Here is a 24,248-nt window from a genome sequence, read left to right as displayed (position 1 = left end):
ACCCTCAGGACTGGGAACCGGAGGATGAGCAGTGGCAAGGATGGGTGTGGATTTTGCAGAGCGGGCGAGTCTGCCCTGGAGGAGGGTTCACCGCTAGAAAGGACAAGGAGGCGGAGGGGATCCCTGAGACAAAAGCTCCAAGGACGGGGAGCTGAAAGACTACCATAGAGGGTCTGCAGAGTCAGGCATGTGGTGATTCACACCATGAAACTGAGGAATCGAACCTTAGATTATTTCTTCTTTTTTTTTCCTTTCTTTTTAATAAATTGGGTAATATCCCTTGAAGGATATCCAGTGTCATCTTTTATTTATTTGTTGTGCTGGGAATCGAACCCAGGGTCTTGTGCATGCTACTTCAAGGGCTCAGCCAAGAGCTACAGCCCCAGCCCCTCAGATGACTTCTTCATCAGTAATTTAGCAGCGATTCTCAGGCTAGCACTGAAATCATCAGAAGGGCTTGTTAAAACTCAGGAAGCTGGGCCCACCCCGTGGTTTGTTTCAGTGGTGTGGGGCTTTCATTCCTGATAAGTCCTCCTGGGTAACTGATGCTGCCTGTGAAGAGCATCACCCATATGACGGGACCTGCAGCAGTGCCTGTTTTCTTTATGTACATTCCCAGGGATGATGCACCTGGTGTTCCTGTTGCTCTGGACATGTCGTCGGGTTTTCCCATAGGTTGTAATTCAGGCCTCTGTTACTCAGCCCCTAGTTCAGTGCCATAACCACAATGATTGAAAGTAGTAATACTGAACTTGCACATGTGGTACCCAGTTCTTTAAGTATCTGAACTAGGGGCATATACTTTGGGAAGCCCTAAAGAAACATGGATTTTTAAACCTCTATGACTCCAAATGCAGAATCCAAACAAACATTTTTTTCAGGACCTTTTTACATTTTTTTTTTGTGTGTGTGTGTCTCAGGGATTGAACTCAGGGGCACTCAACCACTGAGCCACATCCCCAGCCCTATTTTGTTTAGAGACAGGGTCTCACTGAGTTGCTTAGGGCCTCACCATTGCTGAGATTGGCTTTGAACTCGTGATCCTCCTGCCTCAGCCTTCTGAGCTGCTGGAATTACAGGCATGCACCACTATCGCTCGGCCCTCTGCATTCTAGAAAGTGAATGAAATATCCAAAGAACTGTTATGTAGTTCATATCTATTGATATTTACCATATTAGAGAGTAAAAATGATATTTAAAACATTAATTCATTAAAAATAATAAACTAGGGCTGGGGTTGTGACTCAGTAGTAGAGAGCTCAATTAGCATGTGTGAGGCCCTGGGTTCGATCCTCAGCACCTCATAAAAATACCTTTATTTAAAGGTATTAAAATTTTTTTTTAAATAATAAACTAGTAGGTTACATAATTTTTAAAATGGAGAATAGCTGTTTTCTAAAACAATCTAATGGGGAGATGGTATTGCTTTTTTGCAAATCTGTTTAATGATCTGCTTAAGAGAAGACAACTTGATTCTTTTATCTTTTCTGCATTTTATTTATAGCAATAATTTGTTTTGGTTCAAGTGTATGAAGAAAAATGATCCACACAGATGTGTAGGAAAGGAAAAGAGTATTTTTAAGAGGATTTTCAGGTAATTATGGAGTTTTTTCCTTGATACTACTACAAAATTAATAGTTTTTTTAAAAATATTTTTTAGGTGTAGTTGGACACAATGCTTTTATTTTATTTATTTTTATGTGGTGCTGAGTATCGAACCCAGGGCCTCGCACATGCTAGGCGAGCGCTCTACCAATGAGCCACACCCCAGCCCAGGCTGTAGTTTTTTTTAAAGGTGGAATCTGAAATGGATATGAGATGAACTTTTCTTATTGTTAACAGAAAAAAATCTATTGGCCTCCTTTGTGCTTTGAGTGACTACTTTCTCTAAGCAAAGCCTTCTACGGATATGCATTGCTGGTGGAAAAAATTCCCTGAGTCAGGAGATCTTTCACAAATGGGCACATTTCATTGTGTAGCATTAAGAAATCACATGAATTGGTCACTGGTCACAGTGGTGCAGCCTCCCAGGGACTTGGGAGTCTGAGGCAGAAAGAGTTTGAGACAAGCCTGGGCAAATTAGCGAGGCCCTCAGCAACTTAGTGATACCTTGCCTCAAAATAAAATAAAAACTTAAGAAAGGGCTGGGGATGTGCCTCAGTGGTACAGCGCCTCTGGATTCAATCTCCAGTACCAGAAAGGTACTGGAAGAGTACAAACAAAGAGGCCATAAGAGTACAAGTTCAAGGCCAGCTTCTTCAGTTTAGCAAGACCTTGTCACAAAAAATAAAAGAGCCTGGGGATGTAGCTCAGCAGTAAAGTGCCCCTGGGTTTAGTCCTCAGTGCCAGAAAAAGCTTACATTTGTTAGTAGAATTGATCTCATCCCAAAGGTTGTCAGTATTGGGAAACTGTCAAGCTCACTGTAAGAATATGTCTTCCAAAATTCTAAGTTTGTCTGTAAAGCTTACTTGTCATCATGGTCAACACATTTGTTTTCCTTAAGTGCAAGATGCACATATCACTATGGAGAAGGTATCTTCCCACAACCAGCACCAAGAATACCCCAGTTTCTCAGTCCTTCTTTCAAGAAATAGAGAGCTCATGCTAGGTTTGCTCAGGTGCTGTTCTGAGATGGTCAATGCACATCAGTGTGAAGCCAGGGCACCTGCTGGACCTCTCAATTCTAAAAAGGCCTGCATCCACATGTTGACTTTTTTTTTAGTTGTAGATGGACATAACATCTTTATTTATTCATTTATTTTTTATGTGGTGCTGAAGATTGAACCCAGTGCCTCATACTTGTGAGGCAAGAGCTCTACCACTGAGCCAGCCCCATGGTTTGACTCTTGATAAGATCTTTTTTTTTTTTTTCTTAAGTGCTTCTTGACATTCTTAAGTGAAAGTGGCTCTTTTTCCCCCTGCACTGGCTGGCCTGAAATTCAGAAAAGACTAGGAAAGTTTAGTCCCATTGCTTTTGAAATTAAAAAGAATGTTGCTCAGTGGCAGAGCACCTCTCTAATGTACCAGGTAGGCAGGATACCAAGAAAAAAGCATATTGTGTTTTTCTCTAAGCAGAGTAAAGATGATTTTACTTCATTGCTTCCCAGATGAGGCTGTTTCTTTCAGAGTTTGGGCCCTCCTCTGTTTTAACATATAAGTAATTTTATATTGTTAATTGCATAATTCTGTGGACTTAAAAATAGTTAATACAGGCCTGTGGTAATAAAACTCCCTTCCCCTGCTCTCATTAAGTTTGGTGCAGATTTTTCTGAATTCTCTTTTATAGATTGTATGGTTTTAGGCCTTTTACTGAACTGGTGATATTAGATAATATAAAGCAAAGTGAATATGTTGCTATAAATCACCTTTAAATTCATTTCAGCAGCATCTTCATGTTTTTAGTGACCAGTTCTGGACTCATTGTGGAGATGGTTTATTATTGAATGTGAGGGAAACTTAGCCTATGAAGTGACTTTTTTTTTTTTTTTTTTTAGAGAGAGAGAGAGAGAGAGAGAGACAGAGACAGAGAGGGAGAGAGAATTTTAATATTTATTTCTTAGTTCTCGGCGGACACAACATCTTTGTTGGTATGTGGTGCTGAGGATCGAACCCGGGCCGCACGCATGCCAGGCGAGCGCGCTACTGCTTGAGCCACATCCCCAGCCCTGAAGTGACTTTCATAACAGACATTGTTTCTATTTATTTTCCCCTATAGATTAAGAGTTTATTTTGTTTCTCTGTGCAGGTTTAATCTAGAGACTGACTGTATGATAGAAACACCCACACTTTTATCAATGGTCGGGGAAAGACAGTGGCAACAGGCGAAGAGAGACTGAATCACAAAGACAATGAGTCTGCTGAAGCCAAGCGGGCTGAAGGCCCCTACCAAGATTCTCAAGCCGGGAAGCACAGCCCTGAAGACACCTGTTGCTGGTAATGCTTTGTTTTCTTCAATAGCAAATAAATTATCCTGTATGAGACTTTAATTTTCATTTTTATGTTAAAGAGATAACCTTATAGTTGGGCTTCCCAGTGCACACCTGTAATTCCAGCAGTTCAGGAGGCTGAGGCAGGAGAATCACAAGTTCGAGGCCAGCCTCAGCAACTTAGATATTAAAAAAAAATAAAAAGGACTGGGGATGTAGCTCTCTGGTAAAGCATGCCTGGGTTCAATACTCAGTACCCCCCCCAAAAAAAAATATATCTATGTTTATAAGGATATATATGTATAACCAGTTTTCATATTCTTGAAAACATTTGAAAAAGTTTTGATTAGTAGAAAGGAAAGACATTAATTTTCGGCCAACATAGGGATCACTGACTTGGCCTTGAATACCCAGCAGGAAGATGTAACCAAAGACAAGTGTATAAACACAAGGGCAGAAGAGTCAAAGAGTAGTGATACCTGCATTATTAAAGACTGTGGACCTTTTAAATGTGACTTGAGGTGTGCATTTGTGTCAACCCTACCAAAGTCAGTCAAGCTGGAAGTTGTGGAGAGAGCTCTTAGTCAGGATTGCCCGACCCACAACCCACCAATGCCTACAAAAAAAAGGCAGAACTAGGCTCAGACAAGGGTTCCTCTATTTAAGTAGAAACAAGAAAATGACTTTTTCCCGAATATGTTTTTTAGTAGTCCATACGCACAGAACTTTTTATAGGGAGTGTTTTATATATACATGATTTGTTTAGTTGGATATCTTCATACTCTCTCTTTTGTGTACTTTGTAATAGTACTTATACTTTTAGGGTTAATCATCTGACCTTTTTCACGTACGTGCTTTAGCCATTATTCAAAGATTAGATATCACTTCGCCTGGAAAGCTGCAAAGCCAGATTGGCTGACAGCCTGGTTCCCTCGGCACTGAGGAGTGGACAAAAGGCAGGATTGAAACAAGGACTTATAGACTCAAGGCTCTGCACTTTTGCCTGCAGATGTCCAGTGGGTGGCTAAAAGCAGGATTACAATCTTGGCATCTTTGCCTCCATTTTGCAGGAGTCTCCTTTGCTCTGCTTGGTCTCCAGGAATAAGGTCTGGTCTCCCAGGCAAGAGTAACTTTCTTACTGGGGACAAGGTCCCACCTGAGATCATGATGGACAGACCACACCTGATCAAGATCATCTACTTAGGCAGTTGTAAAAATTCTCCACCTGTAAGCCCCCAGCCCTTGCTCTCCTTCCCTTTCTATAAAACCTCAGGGTCATTCCAGCCTCTGGAAGACACGACTAAGAATATGGGTCCCCTTGTCTTCCAAGTGTGGTTATGCTGATTAAATTTCCTTTCATATTATTAAAAGTTATTGTAAAAGACAGAATTTGGGCTCGGGGTGTAGCTCATTAGTAGAGTGTTTGCTACCCTGTGCAAGGCCCTGAGTTGAATCCCTAGCACCGCAAAAAATATAAAAATAGATAAATACAGAATGTTGTTGGATGTGATAACATGTGCCCATAGTCCCAGCAATTTTAGCAAGAGCAACAGCAGGGGCTGGGGTTTTGACTCAGTGGTAGAGCTACTGAGCAGGTAGAATTGTCTGAGCCCTGTAGTTGGAGACTAATCTCTCTAACATAGTGAAACCTGGTTAAAAAAAAATTATATAGTTAGGAGTCTCAATAAAGAGTCACTTTTTGTAGTTTATCGTTTTATTTAATTTATTTGATTTAGTGTAAGATGTTAAAATAGGTGTCAAGACACTTGAGTTATTTGATCCCTGTAATGTTAAAGTATTTCTTTTGATTCTTCCACATGAGTCTTCCTGAACTCTTTAGGCCTTTCTCCGTGGGGATTAGAGAAAAAAACAATATTCTAGCCCAAAAGTTTTATGACATACTAATTGACCTGTAATTGGAGGGGAACCTTCCCAGACAGCTCATACATGAACTGACCCAATCCATTCAGGCTTCTATATAAGAAAGTACATTAGCTGGGTGGTTTATAAACAACAGAAATTTATTGCTGACAGTTCTGTTACGTCCCTAACTTTGTGTAGTTTATGCGTCTGTCAGATGTCACCTCCTACAAAAGGCCTTCCCTGACTTCCCTTTCCAAGGCACTGTCTTCTCCACAGCACTTAGATCACTTGCAAGTACCTTGAATGTTGAATTGCCACCTTCCCACCTCTAGACTCTGGTCTCTGCAAGGACACAAACGATGTTCTTTTTGCTTTGTCCCCTGCATAGAGCGGTACTTGGCACTATCACACAGAAGCAGGAATTTGATGAGCATGTGCAGAATGAATAAATACATCATTTTTTTAAAGTCTTTTTTGTAGTTGAAGATGGACAGTGTGCCTTTATTTATTTTTTTATGTGGTGCTGAGAATCAAACCCAGTGCCTCATACATGCTAGGCAAGTGCTCTGCCACTGAGCTACAGCCCCAGCCCACATTATTTCATTTAATTCTCATTTTAAAAGCCCTTGAGAGATGTTCCTGTCCTCTTACAGTTGAGGAAATTAAACTAAGGTCATGTCCTGAGATGATGATATGCCCGGTAACTGATAGAGTGATTAAGAACATGCACTTTGCCAGATCACACTGAATATTTAATAGATTCCTGTTGGATGGCTGCATGGCTGAGTTTCCATTGCAGATATCACATTTCTGGAGAACTCTTAACTGCTATCTTTAGGGTAGCGATTGCACAAAGGCAAATTGCGTTGGACCTGGTGCTGTCTTTGCTGTGATTTCCACCTCTGTCATCAAAGGAAGAGGGTGTAGTAGTCTTTCAATAGTAATGATGTAAGCTGCAGCCCTGAACCCTGCCCTTCTTTAAGCCTAAATGTGAATCTATGTGGTGAAGTAGTCCCTGTTTTGTCTGCTTTGATTGCTACTCAAATGTATGAATAGAGCCTGTCTCAATGGATCTGTATGGGCATTTGTGAATGGTGGGCAAATGGAGTGAAAAACGAGTCAGACCTGTAAGTATAGGTCTGGCAAGGGACTAATTTCCTCTTACTTTGACTTATAGTCTTAATCACAAATGAAAAACCCCATCACTGAATGTTAACAGCATTGGAAAGTGAAGTGATGGGGCCAGTCCTCTGCCTTTTTGCAGTAGAAAAGTCAAGCCAGGACTCTTCTGTCACAGGCTACTCCTGTTGCTGTTTTTTTTTTTTTTTTTCTTCATACCTTTACTTTGTTTTTATTTGTATGTGGTACTGAGAATCAAACCCAGTGCCTCATGCATGCTAGGCAAGCGCTCTGCCACTGAGCCCCAGCCCCATCCCCTGCTGTCGCTCTTGTTGTTTGTTTTCCATGAAGGTAATAGTTGGTGCTTGAATATGAAACAATCTTTTCTGATCTTTATTTGTTTTCAGCTGCAGCCCCGGTAGAAAAAACGATATCTAGTGAAAGAGCCTCGAGTGCTCCCTCCGCCGAGACCCCAGAGGAGTTTGTGGATGACTTTCGAGTTGGAGAGCGTGTTTGGGTGAATGGGAATAAGCCTGGATTCATCCAGTTTCTTGGAGAGACTCAGTTTGCCCCAGGCCAGTGGGCTGGGATCGTTTTAGATGAACCTATTGGCAAGAACGATGGTTCTGTGGCAGGAGTTCGGTATTTCCAGTGTGAACCTTTAAAGGGCATCTTTACCCGACCTTCAAAGTTAACCAGGAAGGTACAGACAGAGGACGAAGCCAATGGCCTGCAGACGGCTCAGGCATCCAGAGCCGCTTCACCTCTGTCCACGTCTGTAGCCAACATGGTGTCCTCCTCAGCCACACCCTCAAACATTCCCCATAAGTCTTCCCAGCCAAGAGCCAAGGAACCGCCAGCCACGCCTCAGATCAGCAACCTTACGAAAACTGCCAGCGAGTCAATCTCCAACCTTTCTGAGGCTGGCTCAGTCAAGAAAGGAGAGCGAGAGCTCAAAATTGGAGACCGAGTGTTGGTGAGTCATATGTGTACAGCATCCCTGTGTCCTCTTGTTCCTAGTTCTTGTGTTTTTTTTTTTCACTTTAATAAGTTTTATTTTTAATGGTAGTGGGGATTGAACTTCGGGGGGAGGGGGGGAGACCTACCACAGAGCTACATCCCCACCCTTTTAATTTTTTTTATTTTTGAGACAAAGCCTCCTTAAGTTGCTCATACTCAGTCTCAATCTTGTGATCCTCCTGCTTCAGCCGAGTAGCTGGATTATAGACATAGAAACAGAAAACATTTTGACTTGAAAATTAAAAATAGACTTAGAATATGAAATATTTGATTTGAAATTCTCATGATTTAAAAAAAATTGGGGCTGGGGGTGTAGTTTAGTGGGAATGTGTGAGGCCCTGGGTTTCATCCCCCCACCCCCCAAGAGAAAAATCCATCACCAGAATACTAATGGCACTACAGTCAGCATTGCTGTGGGAGATTCCAGATTGCTCCAGAATTTCCCCAGTGCCACCTGCCAGGGGCTGTCTTCTTCACTCCCCTCAGCCCTCGTAACTTCTGCTTCTCTTGCTGTGGAACCAGAACCAGAACTGGCAGAAAAGGGCATTTCTGTATCAGGTTTGCTGTGGCCTCCACAGGATCCCAACAGGAGGTTCCGCTGCACCCTCCAGGAAGGCAGTTGGCTCGGAGCTCTGCCTTCTTCTCCTGCCCAGTGGGAAGTGAGGGTGAAAGGGATTATGAGAGAATGTCTTTCTGGAAAAATGGTGTGGGTTAAGAATGGGCTCGAGGGGCTGAGGCTATAGCGCACTTGCCTGGCATGTGTGAGGCACTGGGTTCGATTCTCAGCACCATGTATAAATAAATAAAGGTCTATCAACAACTAAAAAAAAAGAAAAAAAAAGAATGGGCTTGAGGTGAGTTGAGCTGATGTGGGCAGTATCTGGAGGAAGGGCTGGCAGAGGCTTGGCACGGACCTGTCTGCATCCTAGTACTGAGCCTCTGGCTACGGTTTTCCCTTTGTCCATGTGAACATTCTCTGGATCTTGCTGCTGGAGGTTGCTTTAGTCTGTTCTGCATGGGGAGCTTCTTGGGGTGGAGGCTCTGCTGTGTTTGAGTCTCAGAGACCTCTTTGCAAACTGGAAGTCCCTAGGGTAACTCATTACTTGGAATGTTTTTGAGAGGGTCTTTCTGCATTTTTTAGTGTCTTTGATATTTCAAGGTTATAATGTCAGGTGTTTTGAGAAACTTGACCAACTTGTAGCAGTTTGTGTCTGCATTGGGGACTGTATTTTCCTCTGTGAATTCTGAACTTTATGCCCATGTGAGGAGCTTCATCAACTTTTTGTTTTTAAAGTGACACGTTTTATTTTTCTATGAGCAGCTCTTCTTTTTTTTTTTTTAAAGAGAGAGTGAAAGAGGAGAGAGAGTGTGAGAGAGGAGAGAGAATTTTTAATATTTATTTTTTAGTTCTCGGCGGACACAACATCTTTGTTTGTATGTGGTACTGAGGATCGAACCCAGGCCGCATGCATGCCAGGCGAGCGCGCTACCGCCTGAGCCACATCCCCAGCCCCTATGAGCAGCAAGTTTTTCTTGTTCTCAACACTTTTATGAAGGTCTTTTGATATTGCAAAAGGGAAAAAATTCTTCACAAGATTTACTTTGCTTGCATTTGAACCTCAAATAACTGTAGTTCATCCAACATAAGCTTTTTATGTGTCTTTATTCATTTGTTTGACATTATATTAGATTTATCTACATATATGTAAATTTAAAAGTGGAAAATGGAGTCACACTATACATACATCATTTCATAATAGGCATTTCTGTGTAAGGAATATAGCTCTTCATTTAAATCAAATAAGCTACTATTTGATATTATATTGTTTGGATGTATGTATTATACCTAATTTAATCATAGGCATTTATAGGCTCTCATTCTTCCCCCTGGAAATAAAATTTGAATTAAGAGTATTTTTTTTTTTGGGGTACTGGGGATTGAACCCAGGGGTGCTCTACCACCCAGCTACAACCCATCCCTTTTTATTTTATTTTGAGACAGGGTCTCATTAAATTTCTCAGGCTGGTCTTAGACTTGGAATCCTCCTGCCTCAGTCTCCTGAGTAACTGGGATTATAAGTGTGTGCCACCGTACCTGGCAAAGAGTATAAATATTTAATATTTATGTAATAGGTATTACTAAATTGCAGCCCCAGAAGCCCTTACTATTTTATGTTCCTAGAGTTAATGTACAAATGTGATTTCTTCTGTTTATCTCAAGCCTCTTTACCAGTGACTTAGAGCCCCCCAAGCTGTGAGTCTGGTTGGGTCATTGCCCTTACACTGGGCACTTGTTCATCTATCTGGGCAGCTCATGTGCTCAGGTTGCGTGGGGCTTCATGCTCTGGGGAAGCTATTCTGTACCATAAATTCCATTACTGCTGATACAGTAATTGTTAGCAGAAAGTTCTGTTTTTTTAAAAAAATTTATAGATTAATTTATGTAAGTTGACATTTTTACAATATTAAGACTTTTTCTTAAGGTACGTTTTTTACTAAAGAAAGAAGGCTTTAAAGTTTCCTTTTTACAGAAAAAATTTACTACTAGAGAACCAGGAAAGAGAGATCGAGTAAGACTGAGACTCTGGTCTCCAAATCCCCTTCAGGGGCATACTTTCAGTGATCTAAACACTTCTCCTAAGGCCCTACCTCCTGCAGGTCTTGTCACCTCCCTGTATTGCCACCCTGGGACTAAGCCTTTAATAAGTGGATCTCTGGGATACAGGTATCCAAACCATAGCAGTGCCTATACACCTATCATGATTTTCAGGTTCCTTCCCAATCAGTTATTTTTTTAATTGGTGCATTAGAGTTGTGAGTAGTAGTGGGATTTGTTGTTACATATTTGAACATGCACACAACATAACAGTATCATTTGGCCAATATCATTCCCTAGTATTTCCCCTTTCCCTTTCCCTGGTTCCTTTTCTCTACTGTCTTGATCTCTCTTTGGTTTTCATGAGATCCCCTGCCCTGTCACATTTTTTTTTTTTCCTTTTTTCCTTGCTAGCTTTCACATGAGAGAAGACATGTGACCCTTAACTTTCTGAGTTTGGCTTATTTCACTTAATGTTCTCTAGTTTCATCCACTTTCCTGCAAATGACATAATTTCATTTTTCTTTATGGCTGAATACAACTCCATTGTGTATATACACCACATTTCTTTATACATTTGTCCATTGGTAGACACCTAGACTGGTTCCATAATTTGACTATTGTGAATTGTCCTGCTTCAAACATGGATTTGCATATGTCATTATAATATGTTTACTTTAATTCTTTAGGATAAATGCCAAGGAGTGGTATAGCTAGCTGGGTCATATGGTGGTCCATGTCTAATTTTTTGGGGAACTTCTGATTTCCATAGTGGCTGTACTAATTTACAATCCCCCCAATGGTGTTAAAGTGTTCCTTTTTCTCCACATTCTTGTCTATTACTTTGTAGGGCTCATATGTTCATATTTTAAAAAAAAATCCTGCCTGACTGACATTGAGATCTTTTCTAGCAGGTTAGATAGTATCCCATGTCCTCTGCAGTGATGATTACTGCAGAGTTGAATCATTTTTTTCTGATTTTAGTTTTGATTTTTTTTTTTTCATTTTCAGTTTTCACGTGTCCTAAATCTTATTCAACATAGCCTTATGGGATTGCCCAGTAGGGAACTAGAACCTCACACTGCTGATGAGAAGCTGTTTTTTATTTTGAGACAGGATCTTGCTAAGTTGCTAAGGCTGGCCTCAAACTTGCAGTCTTTCTGTTTCAGGCTCCTGAGTGTCTGGGTCCCCAGTTTTTCTTTTGAGGCTAGCTCATCCATCTGCCTATGGGATTCACTGGCCCTTCTTACTCCAGACCTGTTGCCCTCGCTGCTCTGAGTCCGGCTGTATTAGATTTAGTTGGACTTCCAGGCTGGCGTGTCTCTCCTGCGTTCTGTTCTTTACATAGAGAGAGGTCCATAGCACAGATCAGTGATGTGATTCCTCTGCGTAAAATCCTTTAGTGCAGAGCCCAGCCTGCCCACAACAACAGCTTGGTTTTCATGCTGTTTAGTGTTTCTGTGGAGCTTAGTAATGGGGCAGTGCTTTCTTTTTGCAAACTGAAGCCAATATCTCAGCCCCAACGGTGCCAAAGTTGGTATATCTCTTGCAATTGTTTGTTTGTGGGTCAAGGAGCCAGCCCATGTGGTGGAGTGCTGCTTTGGGATTCAGACAGAGGACAGTTCAACCTCGGCCTAAACCCAAGTGCTGGTGTGGAAAGTTCTATTACTAACTAAGTCATGCCTCCCAATATAAAACAGCTTTATTTCTCCCATGATTTTTAAAGCATATTTATAAAAATATCTTGTGACCTATGATCTTGTATAGAACAGCAAACTCTGCTAATATCATTCTGGTCAGGCATCATGCTTTTTTATTTTAGTGCCATGAGGACTGCCTCTGGCGATTAGATATTCTATACTTTATCAACCCCAGAGATAAAAGGAGTGGAATTTTTTTTGTGGTTTTTATATTAAAATTTTAAACCATTACAATATTTTAAAAGTCAAAATATTTGTGAGTCCTTGGAAATATATTTGCCTAAATTGCCTACTTCAAAAATCATAACTATAGAATATATTGGGTTTTGTTGGCTTTTTGTTTCATTGGTGTTTTTAGGAGTTTGGGGCAAAGCGTGTTTTTTTTTTTTGTTGTTGTTGTTGATGGACACAATATCTTTATCTTTATTTATTTTTATGTGGTGCTGAGGATCGAACCCAGGGCCTCACGCATTTAAGACAAGCACTCTACCACTGAACCCCAGCCTTTGTTTATTTTTGCTGGGGATCAAACCCAGTGCCTCATTTATGCTAGGCAAGTTCTCTGCCATTGTGCCATATCCCCGGCCTGCAAAGCGTGTTTTGAATATGGTTGGAGTGAGTGGGGACTGTGCAGCCATCACACGGCTCAGTATTATAGTGTCCCCATCACCCAGGAGTGCCTTTATGCCAGCCTATAAGCATTCTTCATCCCATCTGCAGCCCCAGGCAGTCACTGATCTGCTCGCTATGTCTGGAGGCCCTGCCCTTTCTGGACAGTCCCCACAAGTGGAATTGAATTTTGTGTGTGTGTGTGTGTGTGTGTGAGAGAGAGAGAGAGAGATTGTTTTACTGTTGTATATATCAGTATTTGATCCTTTTTATTGCTAAATATATTTAATTTTGTGGACATATCATATTTTATCTGTTTAATGTACTTAGTTGTAATTAATTTATATTTTTGCTGGAGGAATTCATTCTCATAGCTTAAAACAAAATTTTTGGTGCTTATGAGCTGCTATTAAAGCAGCAGTATTATACCACCCTGAAGTAACCACCTTAACTGTCCCTCTTTTGCTATTTCTTAGTATTTTGGGGATCCTACATTCTGAAGAAGTTCAAATGCTTTTCAGAAGGGAAGATGAAAGAGTTTCAAGAGATAAAGTGCAAGTCAAGCATAACTTTTCATCTTTAAACCAAAGCATCTTCTATTCATGATGAGGCCATCTTTTGTTGCTTATTTGTTCTGGGGAGTTAGTTACAAGAGAGTATTTGTTAAATGTCATCTGCGTTGAGCATACTTATTTTTAAGGAGGTTTACTTAATATTGTGTGTTATAAATTGGGAGATGAAAAATGATATCAAAAGGAAATAGTTAAAATAATTGGGTCAGTGCTGGGCAGAGTAGCATAGCCCTGTCATCCCAGAGTCTCAGGAGGGTGCGGCAAGAAGATTGCAAGTTCAAGGCCAATTTGGACAACTTAGCCAAACCCTGCCTCAAAAAAAAAAAAAAAAAAAAAAAAAAGGACTGAGTAGTGGTACAGCACCACTTGGTTCAACACCAGTACCAAAAACAAAACAAAAGTGGGACTGCTTATTTAGCTCAGAGAAATTAGGACGGTGATTGCATCATGACCCCTCACAGTACACTCAGTAAGGATACTGCTTGGCTGATGTGTGTCAGACATGTCTCCAGGTGTTGGAGAGTTGGTGGTGACCAATGCAGAAAACACAGCATTTTTTAATGGGGCTTCCCACTGTGTTGCAGGGCCCAGTGTGACCTCTGACCTCATTCCTGTCTACCTGCCCCTTCTTCACTCCATGCCAGCTGTTCTGGGCTCCTTCCTGTGTCTTGAACACTCCAGACTCATTCCTCCTTGAGAATTTGTTTATTTTGCCTGACTGTTCTGTCCAGGTCTTCTCATGACTGGTGGCTGGTAGTTTCTCAGGCAGAGGCTCACAGGAGAGGGTCACCAACCACAGATACCTGCACAGCACCGTCACTCTCCCCTGGCTTTTCATAGCTCGCTCACTCCCTTTCTCTTTTTTGCCCCTCCTGTACTGGGGATTGAACCAAGGGACACTTTACCACTGAGCTCCTTTTTTTTTTTTTAAAGTTGTAGATGGACACATACCTTTATTTTGTTTATTTATTTTTTTAATGTGGTGCTGAGAATTGAACCCAGTGCCTCATGCATGCTAGGCGAGCGCTCTACCACTGAGCCACAACCCCAGTCCCACCGCTGAGCTACTTTTTATCTTTTTGAGACAAGGGCCTCACGAAGTTACTGAGGCTGGCCTGGAACTTGTACTTGAACTTCTGCTTCATCCTCCTGGGTAGCTTGGATGATAGGCATGTGTCACTGTGCCTGGCTGTCTTTTATTTTTCTCCTCATGGTATGGGACTTGAACTGAGAGCCTTACTGATGCTATACAAGCACTCTACCACCGAGCTGCATTCCCACTCCTTGCTAAGTTGCCCAGGCTGGCTTGGGATTTGCAGTCTCCTGCCTCACACTCCTATGTCTTGAGTGCTCTGGTTCCAAACTTATATTAATTAGGGTTTGGAAAAGTACTAATGCTATTGGTTAGTCCTGATTCCCATTTAGGTTTGCCTTACTTCAGTAGGAGATTGAAGTCACTGAATTGCACATGCTTGGTCAGGGGTCCTGAGTGATTTCTGTGAAACCCTTGGAGTGAGCCTGCATTTGCTGGGGAGTGTGCTTCTTCAGCGGGCATCTGCACCTTGTGCAGGCCGGCTGCTGTGGGGTGACAGGTGTGCTTGCCTTGGCTCGCCTTGGGCCTAAGCCTGCATGTTGGGCTCTGCATACTTGATGCCCATGCTTACTGCCTCCCTGCTGCTTCTGGGCAGGGACCAGTGGGCTGGCTGCATGGCTTGGTGGCCAGGTAGCCATGTCAGTAGCTTAAATTTAATGCAGAGCACACAGTGGAATGTTCTATAATCTCCAGAACTCATCCAAACTACCAAAAAAAAAAAAAAGCCTTTTTTTTTTTTTGGTACTACAGATTGAACTCAGGGGCACTCGACCACTGAGCCACATCCCCAGCCCTAATTTGTATTTTATTCAGAGACAGGGTCTCACTGAGTTGCTTAGCACCTCATTTTTGCTGAGGATGGCTTTGAACTTGTGATCCTCCTGCCTCAGCCTCCTGAGCCACTGAGATTACAGGTGTGTGCCACTGTGCCTGGCAGAAGTTAACTTTATAAAGATATGTTTAAATACATAAAATTTTGACTGTTAATGACAAAGTAGAAAAGAGATTTTAGGACTTTATATGGCTTATCTCCCTTGAAGCTATTTTGAGTGATCACTGCTGATCTTTCACAGGGGAAAGTGCATCGTTTATGAGGTAGGATTTCTAGGTTTGATGGGAGGAAAGGGGTAAGGAAACCCCCATTCTAGGACCTGGTGGCTGTGCATTCTCCCGCTTCCTGGTAAAATACATTCTTTCTCAGGGTCATTGTTTAGAAACCAGTTGCTAGTCTGTCCTGAGTATTTTCTGTGAAACCCTTAGAGTGAGCCTGCGATTGCTGGGGAGTTGCTGACCATGGTTCGTTAGACGCCTCCTGGAGGAAGCTGTCGTTGGCAGCAACTTGGACTCACCCTCACAGAGCGGACAGCTTGTCTGAAGGGATTGCATCATGTCCCCCTCAGAATGTTCTGGTTAGACTGCTGCTGTGATGGCTGGTGTAGAGGAAGGAGAAAGCAGGTCGGTTTTACCCAGGTGACGGTCGGGCCTTGGATCCCAGCCGGAGCACCAAGAAGCCCAGAGCAGCTTGTGCTCTTAGCGGGGTGCACTTGCTGCAGATGACCGCCTGCTCCTCCATGGTCACACACTGTGCTCACAATTGTATGTGGATCATCTCACATGGTCCTCACAGCCCTGTGATTACCCCCATGTTACTAATGAGGAAGCAGGTTAGGAATCTCGGAAATGGCTTCATCTGATGGAGCTGGCATTCGTCCTGGCCTGCTTCAGGGCCCGTGTTCTTCGCTAGTCCTTCCTTTCTTTGCTGCTTTAGAGACATCAAATTCAGCCCAAGCCCCTGTCATTTTCCTTTTGCTTGATTTATTTGGGAAAGTAGCCTTTACCATGCAGGTGCAAACTGGGAAGGTTATCTTTCATTTATTCAGCACCTGTGCTGCCTGCCTACTCTGCTGGCATTGCAGGTGACATGGCCAAACACAGGACAACTCCTGTCCACTGAGTTTTCTCCCTGACCCCCTCAAGCTTTGCATGTCCGCATGACATCAGAACATTTCTGAAATATCCCAGAACTGCCTGCCACTGTCACTTTCACATGCCCTTCCTGCCCATACTGCCTTGAAAGCATCATCCTTTGAGTCCTCAAACTAGTTTGTGTTATCTTTCCGTCTCTGTGACAGAATACCTGAGATAAACCACATAGAAGTAGGAAATTGATTGCAGAGGTTTCAGTCCATGGTCACTTGGCCCTGTCTTTGGGTCTGTGGCAGCAGGGTACATCCTGGCAGAAGTGTTGGTGGAGGAAACTTCTCACCTCAAGGTAGCCAGGAGGAGAGAGAGAGAGGAAGAGGAGCTAGAATCCCAATATTCCTTGCAGGGGCACAGCCCCAATGACTCCTTCCTCCAACTAGACCCCAACTCCTGAAGTTTCCACTACCTCTCATTAGTGCCACCAGCCAGAGAACCAAGCTTTCAACTCATGGTCCTTTGGAGAACCCCTTAACAGTTGCACAAAAAGTTTTTCTTCCAGAGCCTCTGATATTTTTCCTCTTTGGCAAAGGGTTAAATAAAGCTGAAAAGAAGCATGCCTTACTTCTAACTCAGAAGGTTGTATTCAGAAAAAATTATAAACAAATGCCTTAGGTATTAAAAAGAGATACTAGAATTAAACTATTGATATTGCAAAATTAGGAAGAGCAGTACATTAAAAGGAAAAAGAAAATAATTAAGACAAAAGTAAACAAACCGAGAACTTAAAAAAAAAAGGAAAAACTTAGAAAAGCTGATTCCTTGTGATGACCAATAAAATAAATTATCTCCCAAAGGTGCTCTTAATTTTTTTATTCATTTGTTCATTTTGTGGTGCTAGGGATGGAAACAGGGCCTTAAGCATGCTAGATAAGCACGCCCACTGGTCTGTAGAGTTGTGCTCTCAGACCGGGCTTCCTGACTTTAACACAGTTCTGTTTTTTTTTGAATTATATTAATTCTTTTTAAAAAATTTTTAATATTTATTTTTTTCAGTTTTCGGCAGACACAACATCTTTGTTTGTATGTGGTGTCGAGGATTAAACCCGGGCCGCACGCATGCCAGGCAAGCTCGCTACCAGCTTGAGCCACATCCCCAGCCCCTTACTACTACTTCTTTTTTTTTTTTTTTAAAAGAACTAATCAAAATGACTTATGTATGTATGTATGTACTGGTAATTGAACCCAGGCATGCTCTACGACTAAGTTACATATCTAGCCTTTTTTTCAAAATTTTTTATTCTTTTTGGTATCAGGAATTAAACCCAGGGGTGCTTTACCACTGAGCAATGCCCCCAGTCACCCCCACTTTTTATTCTTTTGAGACAGGGTCTCTTTAAATTGATTAGGCTAGTTTTAAACTTTTGATCCTCTTACCTCAGCCTCCAGGGTCACTGGGATTACAGGTATGTGCCATTGCGCCCAGCTGATTTTTATATTAACTCAAAAAAATCTGATCCTCCGCTGGTTGCAGTGGCACATGCCTGTGATCCCAGCAGCTTGGGAGGCTGAGACAGGAGGACGGAGAGTTCAAAGCCAGCCTCAGCAAAAGCGAGGCACTAAGCAACTCAATGAGACCCTGTCTCTAAATAAAATACAAAATAGGGCTGGGGATGTGGCTCAATGGTCGAGTGCCCCTGAGTTCAATTCCTGGTACCCAGAAAAAAAAAAAAAATGAAGTTAGAATGTATGAATGCATCTATATGGTGAGATGACATGTATTTTTTTAAAAAATATTTATTTATTTATTTAGTTAGTTAGTTTTCGGCGGACACAACATCTTTGTTTGCGGTGCTGAGGATCGAACCTGGGCCGCACGCATGCCAGGCGAGCACGCTACCACTTGAGCCACATCCCCAGCCCCGACATGTATTTTTTTTTTCTATTAAACACTGCCTTTTGGGTAAAAATAAAAGAGAAGAAAAATTTAAGTTAACATCTGCTTTTATTTTGAGTAGGACTTATTCAACTGAGAAGAAAAGAGAGTGAGTTCCCGCAGGGCAAGACGGGACCTGATAGGGGTTGCCCTTAACATTTGCTTTTATGTACCAAAGAAATACCAGGAGCAAGGACACCCTCAAAATCAGGAATATTGGTTACCTGTGGTGGTTTGAATGTATATGAAGGGCATGTAAGAGTATAGTAAGTAAACCTGCTCTACAGGTTTATATTTTTTAAAGCCTTAAGAATATATTGCCTATTCAAGAATTAACTTATATAGTATTTTAATTCATCAAATAGAAAGAGTTTTTTGAAATTAACAAGAAAAAGATGACCCCCCAGGCACGGTGGCACATTCCTATAATCCCAGAGGCTCAGGAGGATGAGGGGAGGATCATGAGTTCAAAGCCAACCTCAGCAAAAAGTGAGGCACTAAGCAACTCAGTGAGACCCTATCTCTAATTAAAATACAAAATAGGGTTGGGGATGTGGCTCAGTGGTGGAGTACCCCTAAGTTCAATCCCTAGTACAAAAAAAAAAAAATTAGAGGACCATTTCATAAGAAAAGTAGGTAAATTGCACATTGCTGCTCATCTGTTCTGTGAAATACTAAATAGCCTCTTAGTTCATTTTTTTGTTGTAACAGAATTCTCAAGACTGGGTAATTTAGAAAGAAAAGTTTATTTTGGCTCATGATTCTGGGGGCTGGGAAGTCCAAGTGCATGGTGGAGGCATCTGCTCAGTTCCTGATGAGGGCTCCATGGCAGAAGGACAGGCAGCATGTGCAGAAGTGAGAGCCAGGAAAAGCAAAACTCGCTTTATAACAAGCCACTGTGGTGTGATTGATCCACTCCCAACTAAAGGTAGAAGGCATTAATCCATTCATAAGAGCCCTGTCCCTGTCACTCAGTACCTCCTGCCAGGCCCCAACACTGCTGCTGGGGGAACCAGGCCTCAGCATGCATTTTGGTGGGAACAAACCATATTCAACCACAGCAACCTGGAGGAGAATGAATCCAAACGTTAGCAGTGACTGTCTCTGACTGTACAATGCATTGTATTTATAATTTTGCTGGTGATAGACTTAATTTCCTGCAGTGACCTCTCTTCTAATTGGGAAAGTTTTTTTTTTTTAAATATTTTTAGTTGTAAGTGGGCACAATACCTTTATTTATTTTTATGTGGTGTTGAGAATCAAACCCAGTGCCTCACCCATGTGAGCCACCTGCTCTACCACTGAGCTGCAACCCCAGCCCCAAATTGGGGAAGTTTTTGAACTGGAAATTGAGAAAAAAGAAATAGAAAAAAAGTTAAAAAATCAAGGAACATTCTGAAGCAGTACAGGAGCAAGGGAGACAAGTGCTAGCAAATGCAATGCCAACTGTACCGTAGCAATAACTGTACTACGAGCGCAGGGGCTCAAATATGGGACTTCTGAACATGCACAGAGACTCAAACACATATGTGCTTTCATGTCCATGTGAGGGAAAGAGTAATTAGTAGTGCTGGTCGGGTAATTTTAAAGATAACATTCACATATTGAACTTTTTGTATTTTATTTTGAGACAAGGCCTTGTTAAGTTGCCGATGCATTGAGCTTAAAATCCTCCAGCCTCAGCCTCCCAAGCTGATGGGATTCCAGGCGTGTGCCACGATGCCTGGCTCTTTCTATTTTTTATTTTGAGGTAGAATCTCATTAAGTTGCCCAGGTTGGCTTGGACCAAAGTTAAGCGTGAATCATGGCTTGGAATAGTTCAGATAAAATAAAACATGAGAGACTGGGGATATAGCTCAGTTGGTAGAAAGCTTACCTTGAATGCGTAAGGCCCTGGGTTCGATTCCCAGAAAAACACACACACACACACAGTGATTTTAATAGTTGTGAGGAAACAGAGCTTCACAGTGGATTTTCATATTCCTTATAGTTAGGCCCAAACTAAGCGTGTTTTGTGGATGTGTGGATATGCACATGTCACTGCCTTCATGGACCAATATGTGAAAGAAAAAGTGTGAGAAAATAAACAGTACTTGTTATGTAGGGATTATGGGTGAATTCTGCTTCCTTTTAATAATGTAGAGGTTTTATTTGTAGCAAAAATTTATTTTCAAACAAGAAAATTGCTCTGGAGCAATAAAAGTATTTTTCTAAGATAGGGAGCAATTGCTTTGGAGAGCAGTGTTAGTGACTGTACATTACACGAGCTGTTTCATTATTGGGATATGCCAGGTATGGGATCAGACTGGCAATGTCAGTCACCTAGGTAACTTTGCCTGTCTGTGACAGCTCCCAAAGAGCTGAGAAGCTGCTGCTGCTGAAATGATGAAGGAGTAAGCTGTAGAATCAAGTCCATCTCATCATTTTAACCTTTTCTTCTTCCAGGTTGGTGGCACCAAGGCTGGTGTTGTCCGGTTTCTTGGGGAGACCGACTTTGCCAAGGGGGAATGGTGTGGTGTGGAGCTGGACGAACCTCTTGGGAAGAACGATGGTGCCGTCGCTGGAACGAGGTTGGTTGGGATTCTTGAGGTTGTGTCTTCCTCTTGTGTGTGAGGCTGCTCAAGCTACTGTCCGTGTGTGTGGTGCAATAGGAACGAGTGTTCTGAAGAGCTGTGCTTTTGTTTCCCGAGACCCTGCTGGAATTTGATTGTCTCTTTAGTAAAGTTCGATACATCTTGATAGATTCTGAACCAGTGCAGCAGTTGTTTCTTCTTCTCTCTCTCTTTTTCCCCAGTACTAAGGATTGAATCCAGGGTGCTCTACCACTGAACTATATATCTCCAGCCTTTATTAGTATTTATTTATTTATTGGTATTGGGGATTGAGCCCAGAGGTGCTTTACCATTGAACCACCTCCCCAGCCCATCTTGTATTTTATTTTGAAGCAGGGCCTTGTTAAATTTCTGAGGCTGTCATTGAGCTTGCAGTTCTCCTGCCTCAGTCTCTTAAGATGATGGGATTATAGATGTGTGCTACTAGCCCTTTTTATTTTTATTTTTTATCTTTTATCTTTTTAAATTTGTTTTAATTAATTAAACATGACAGTACAATGATCTTGACATACCATACATTTGAATCAGATGGGGTATAATTTCTCATTTTTTTGAGTTTTATTTTTTATTTTGAGATAGGATCTCGTTAAGTTGCACAGGTTGAGCTTCAACCTCTTGCCTTGGCCTCCTTAGTAGCTGGGATCGCACTCCTGTACCACCTCACCTAGTTTATTTTTCAAAATAGGAAACATCGTGCTATCCTTCCCCCTTTTTTTGGGTACCAGGAATTGAACTCAGTTATTGAGCCCTAGCCCTATTTTGTCTTTTATTTAGAGACAGGATCTCACTGAGTTGCTCAGTGCCTCGCTGTTGCTGGAGCTGGCTTTGAACTTGCTATCCTCCTGCCTCAGCCTCCTGAGCTGCTGGGATTACAGGTGTACGCCATCACACCTGCCTATTTCTTTCCCTTTTGATAGCAAACTATAGGAAGTTCCTACAAGTTCTAGGACATCTGGGGGTGGGATGGAGAGAAGAGAAGGTGACTGCCTTTGTTAGGAAAAGAACTGTAATATGTGTCTTCCTGTCTGATGAGAATTCCATCCTTTGGCGAGAGAGCCATGGTCCAGGGATCACTGCCTCTGGCCTCCAATACCTGATGGGAGTCAAAGAGCAGCACAAAGGAGTGCAAGAGGGATTTCTCTGCTTACTTTTAAATGTTTTGGAGGCCTTGGGCACTGTGACAGGGGATGCATCATTTTTTTTAAAATATTTTTTAGTTATCAATGGACCTTTATTTTACCTATTTATATGTGGTGCTGAGAATCCAACCCAGTGCCTCACAGATGCTAGGCAAGCGCTATACCACTGAGCCACCACCCAGCCCCAGGGATGCATCATTGTTAGTAGTATACAGTATATTTAATGCTTCCCTTGATCTTTGAAGTGTTGTGGGTAACATTCTACCTGTAGGGCACGCACAGTTGATTGTACGCATGTGGGCTTAATCTGCCAAATATAATGACTTGTGGAGATAACAACCTCTTGGTGGGTGCAGCAGTGGTTCTGAAACCACCTGTTCTTCATGTTAGACATCATTATTCTCAAGGATGAAGAGCTCTAAGGTTGTCCAATAGCTGACATTACTAGAATTTCTCCATGTTGACTTGATGGATCTGCCAGTCAGGACTTGTGTGCTTTTCCCCTTTGTGTGGCCTGGCTTTATTAAATGGGGACACTGTATTGTTGAGCTCCTCTGCTGTACATTTACCAGGTGGTAGAAATATTATGTGTTGAACCTGAGCTGCTAATGAACAGCGTGCTGCCATGCTGTTCCCAGCATACCGCCTGACACTCACCTACACAGGTGGGAAAACCACCTGCCCAGCTTCCAGGTGCAAGTCCCAGCACACCAGGCACACTTACTTTGGAGAGCCTTTCTGTTACAGGTGTTACTTTTTGTAATTAAATTGTTTTTGTTGCTGTTCTTATTGTTCTTCTCTGAAGGTATTTTCAGTGTCAACCCAAATATGGCTTGTTTGCTCCGGTCCACAAAGTGACCAAGATTGGCTTCCCTTCCACTACACCAGCCAAAGCCAAGGCTGCCGCAGTGAGGCGCGTGATGGCCACCACGTCTGCCAGCCTGAAGCGCAGCCCGTCCGCCTCCTCCCTCAGCTCCATGAGCTCCGTGGCCTCCTCTGTGAGCAGCAAGCCCAGTCGGACAGGACTAGTAAGCCTCCCTTCTTCTTAGAACTCTGCCTCCCAGGCACTGTGTTGCCCCCTGCGGGCGCCCTTGCTCTGCTTGTCCCTGTGCTGAGTGCTGTCCGTGGCTTGCTGCCAAGGGCTGTGCAAGTAAGCTCTGAACATGCCAACTCCAGCTGGAATGCAGCTTTTGACAGAAGAAGGGTTTATAATAGCGCTTTTCAGATTCTTTTTTGTTTTGGTATCAGGGATTGAACCCAGGGTCACTTATCCACTGAACCACATCTGCAGCACTTTTTAGTTTTTGAGACAGGGACTTGCTGAATTGCTTAGGGTCTTGCTAAATTCCTGAGTCTGGTCTTGAACTTGCAATCCTCCAGCCTCAGCCTCCTGAGCCACTGGGATAGATTCTAAGTCATAGATTCCAAATAGCTCTAAGTGTGCACCACCACATCTGGCTAGGATTCTTAGACTTAAAAATCTACCAGTTTTTGGTGAACCCGTTGCAACTACTGCTTAATTTCTTCTCTGAAATTACTTTGGGCCAAAGTGATGGGAAGGTTTGGAGGATCTTTTTTCTCAAGTGTGGTCTGTTTCTCTTTTCTTCAAATATTTTTAGGAACTAAGTATTTTGAGAAAAGCTTCTTTTTGGATTTTAATATTATATTAAAATAATCTGGCTCCCTGAAAGCAGTCAGTGTGTAACATGTTCCTGGCATGGCCAGAGAGTGCAAGGAAAAGCCACATCATGATGCCTCCTCCCTCTCCTGGCCCTCTCTTCTCCTCTCTTGACCCTTATCTCCTTCCCCTTTTTCTCATTCAGGGCAATGAAAATAGGTTCATCAGAGTCACAATGGCACCTTGATCTTCTTGTTTTTTTTTTTTTTTTTTTTTTTTTTTTTTTAAATATTCTTTAGTTTTCGGCGGACACGACATCTTTATTTGTATGTGGTGCTGAGGATCGAACCTGGGCCGCATGCATGCCAGGCGAGTGCGCTACCACTTGAGCCACATCCTCAGCCCTGATCTTCTTAACATGGTATTCTGTTGGAGCCAAGAGCAGTAACTCTAGGCCTCATCCCCTGCCCTTAAATGTATTTACTTGAGGTGAGGCAGATGCCTTTGACATCAAAAGTGGCAGC

At 42.3% G+C, this 24,248-nt stretch overlaps 1 protein-coding gene across 16 annotated transcripts in view; it reads left to right on the top strand.

The window, feature by feature from the left end:
• Positions 1-24,248, top strand: part of CLIP1 (CAP-Gly domain containing linker protein 1) — a 124,021-nt gene that overhangs the window by 32,021 nt on the left and 67,752 nt on the right. For 15 of the 16 annotated variants that reach the window (XM_081286586.1, XM_081286583.1, XM_081286585.1 and 12 more), the window contains 4 exons: positions 3,747-3,934; positions 7,317-7,885; positions 20,801-20,925; positions 22,912-23,134. In XM_081286586.1, coding sequence (XP_081142712.1) covers positions 3,850-3,934; positions 7,317-7,885; positions 20,801-20,925; positions 22,912-23,134 — 1,002 coding nt within the window. In that variant the 5' untranslated portion in view covers positions 3,747-3,849. Of the gene's footprint in view, positions 1-1,504; positions 1,595-3,746; positions 3,935-7,316; positions 7,886-20,800; positions 20,926-22,911; positions 23,135-24,248 lie in introns of all 16 variants that reach the window. The other variant, XM_081286584.1, reaches the window with a different exon arrangement.

This window comes from Spermophilus citellus (genome assembly GCF_964194105.1).
Source record: "Spermophilus citellus genome assembly, chromosome: 3".
Taxonomy (NCBI): Eukaryota; Metazoa; Chordata; class Mammalia; order Rodentia; family Sciuridae; genus Spermophilus; species Spermophilus citellus.
This window is presented reverse-complemented; position numbering and strand designations above follow the sequence as displayed.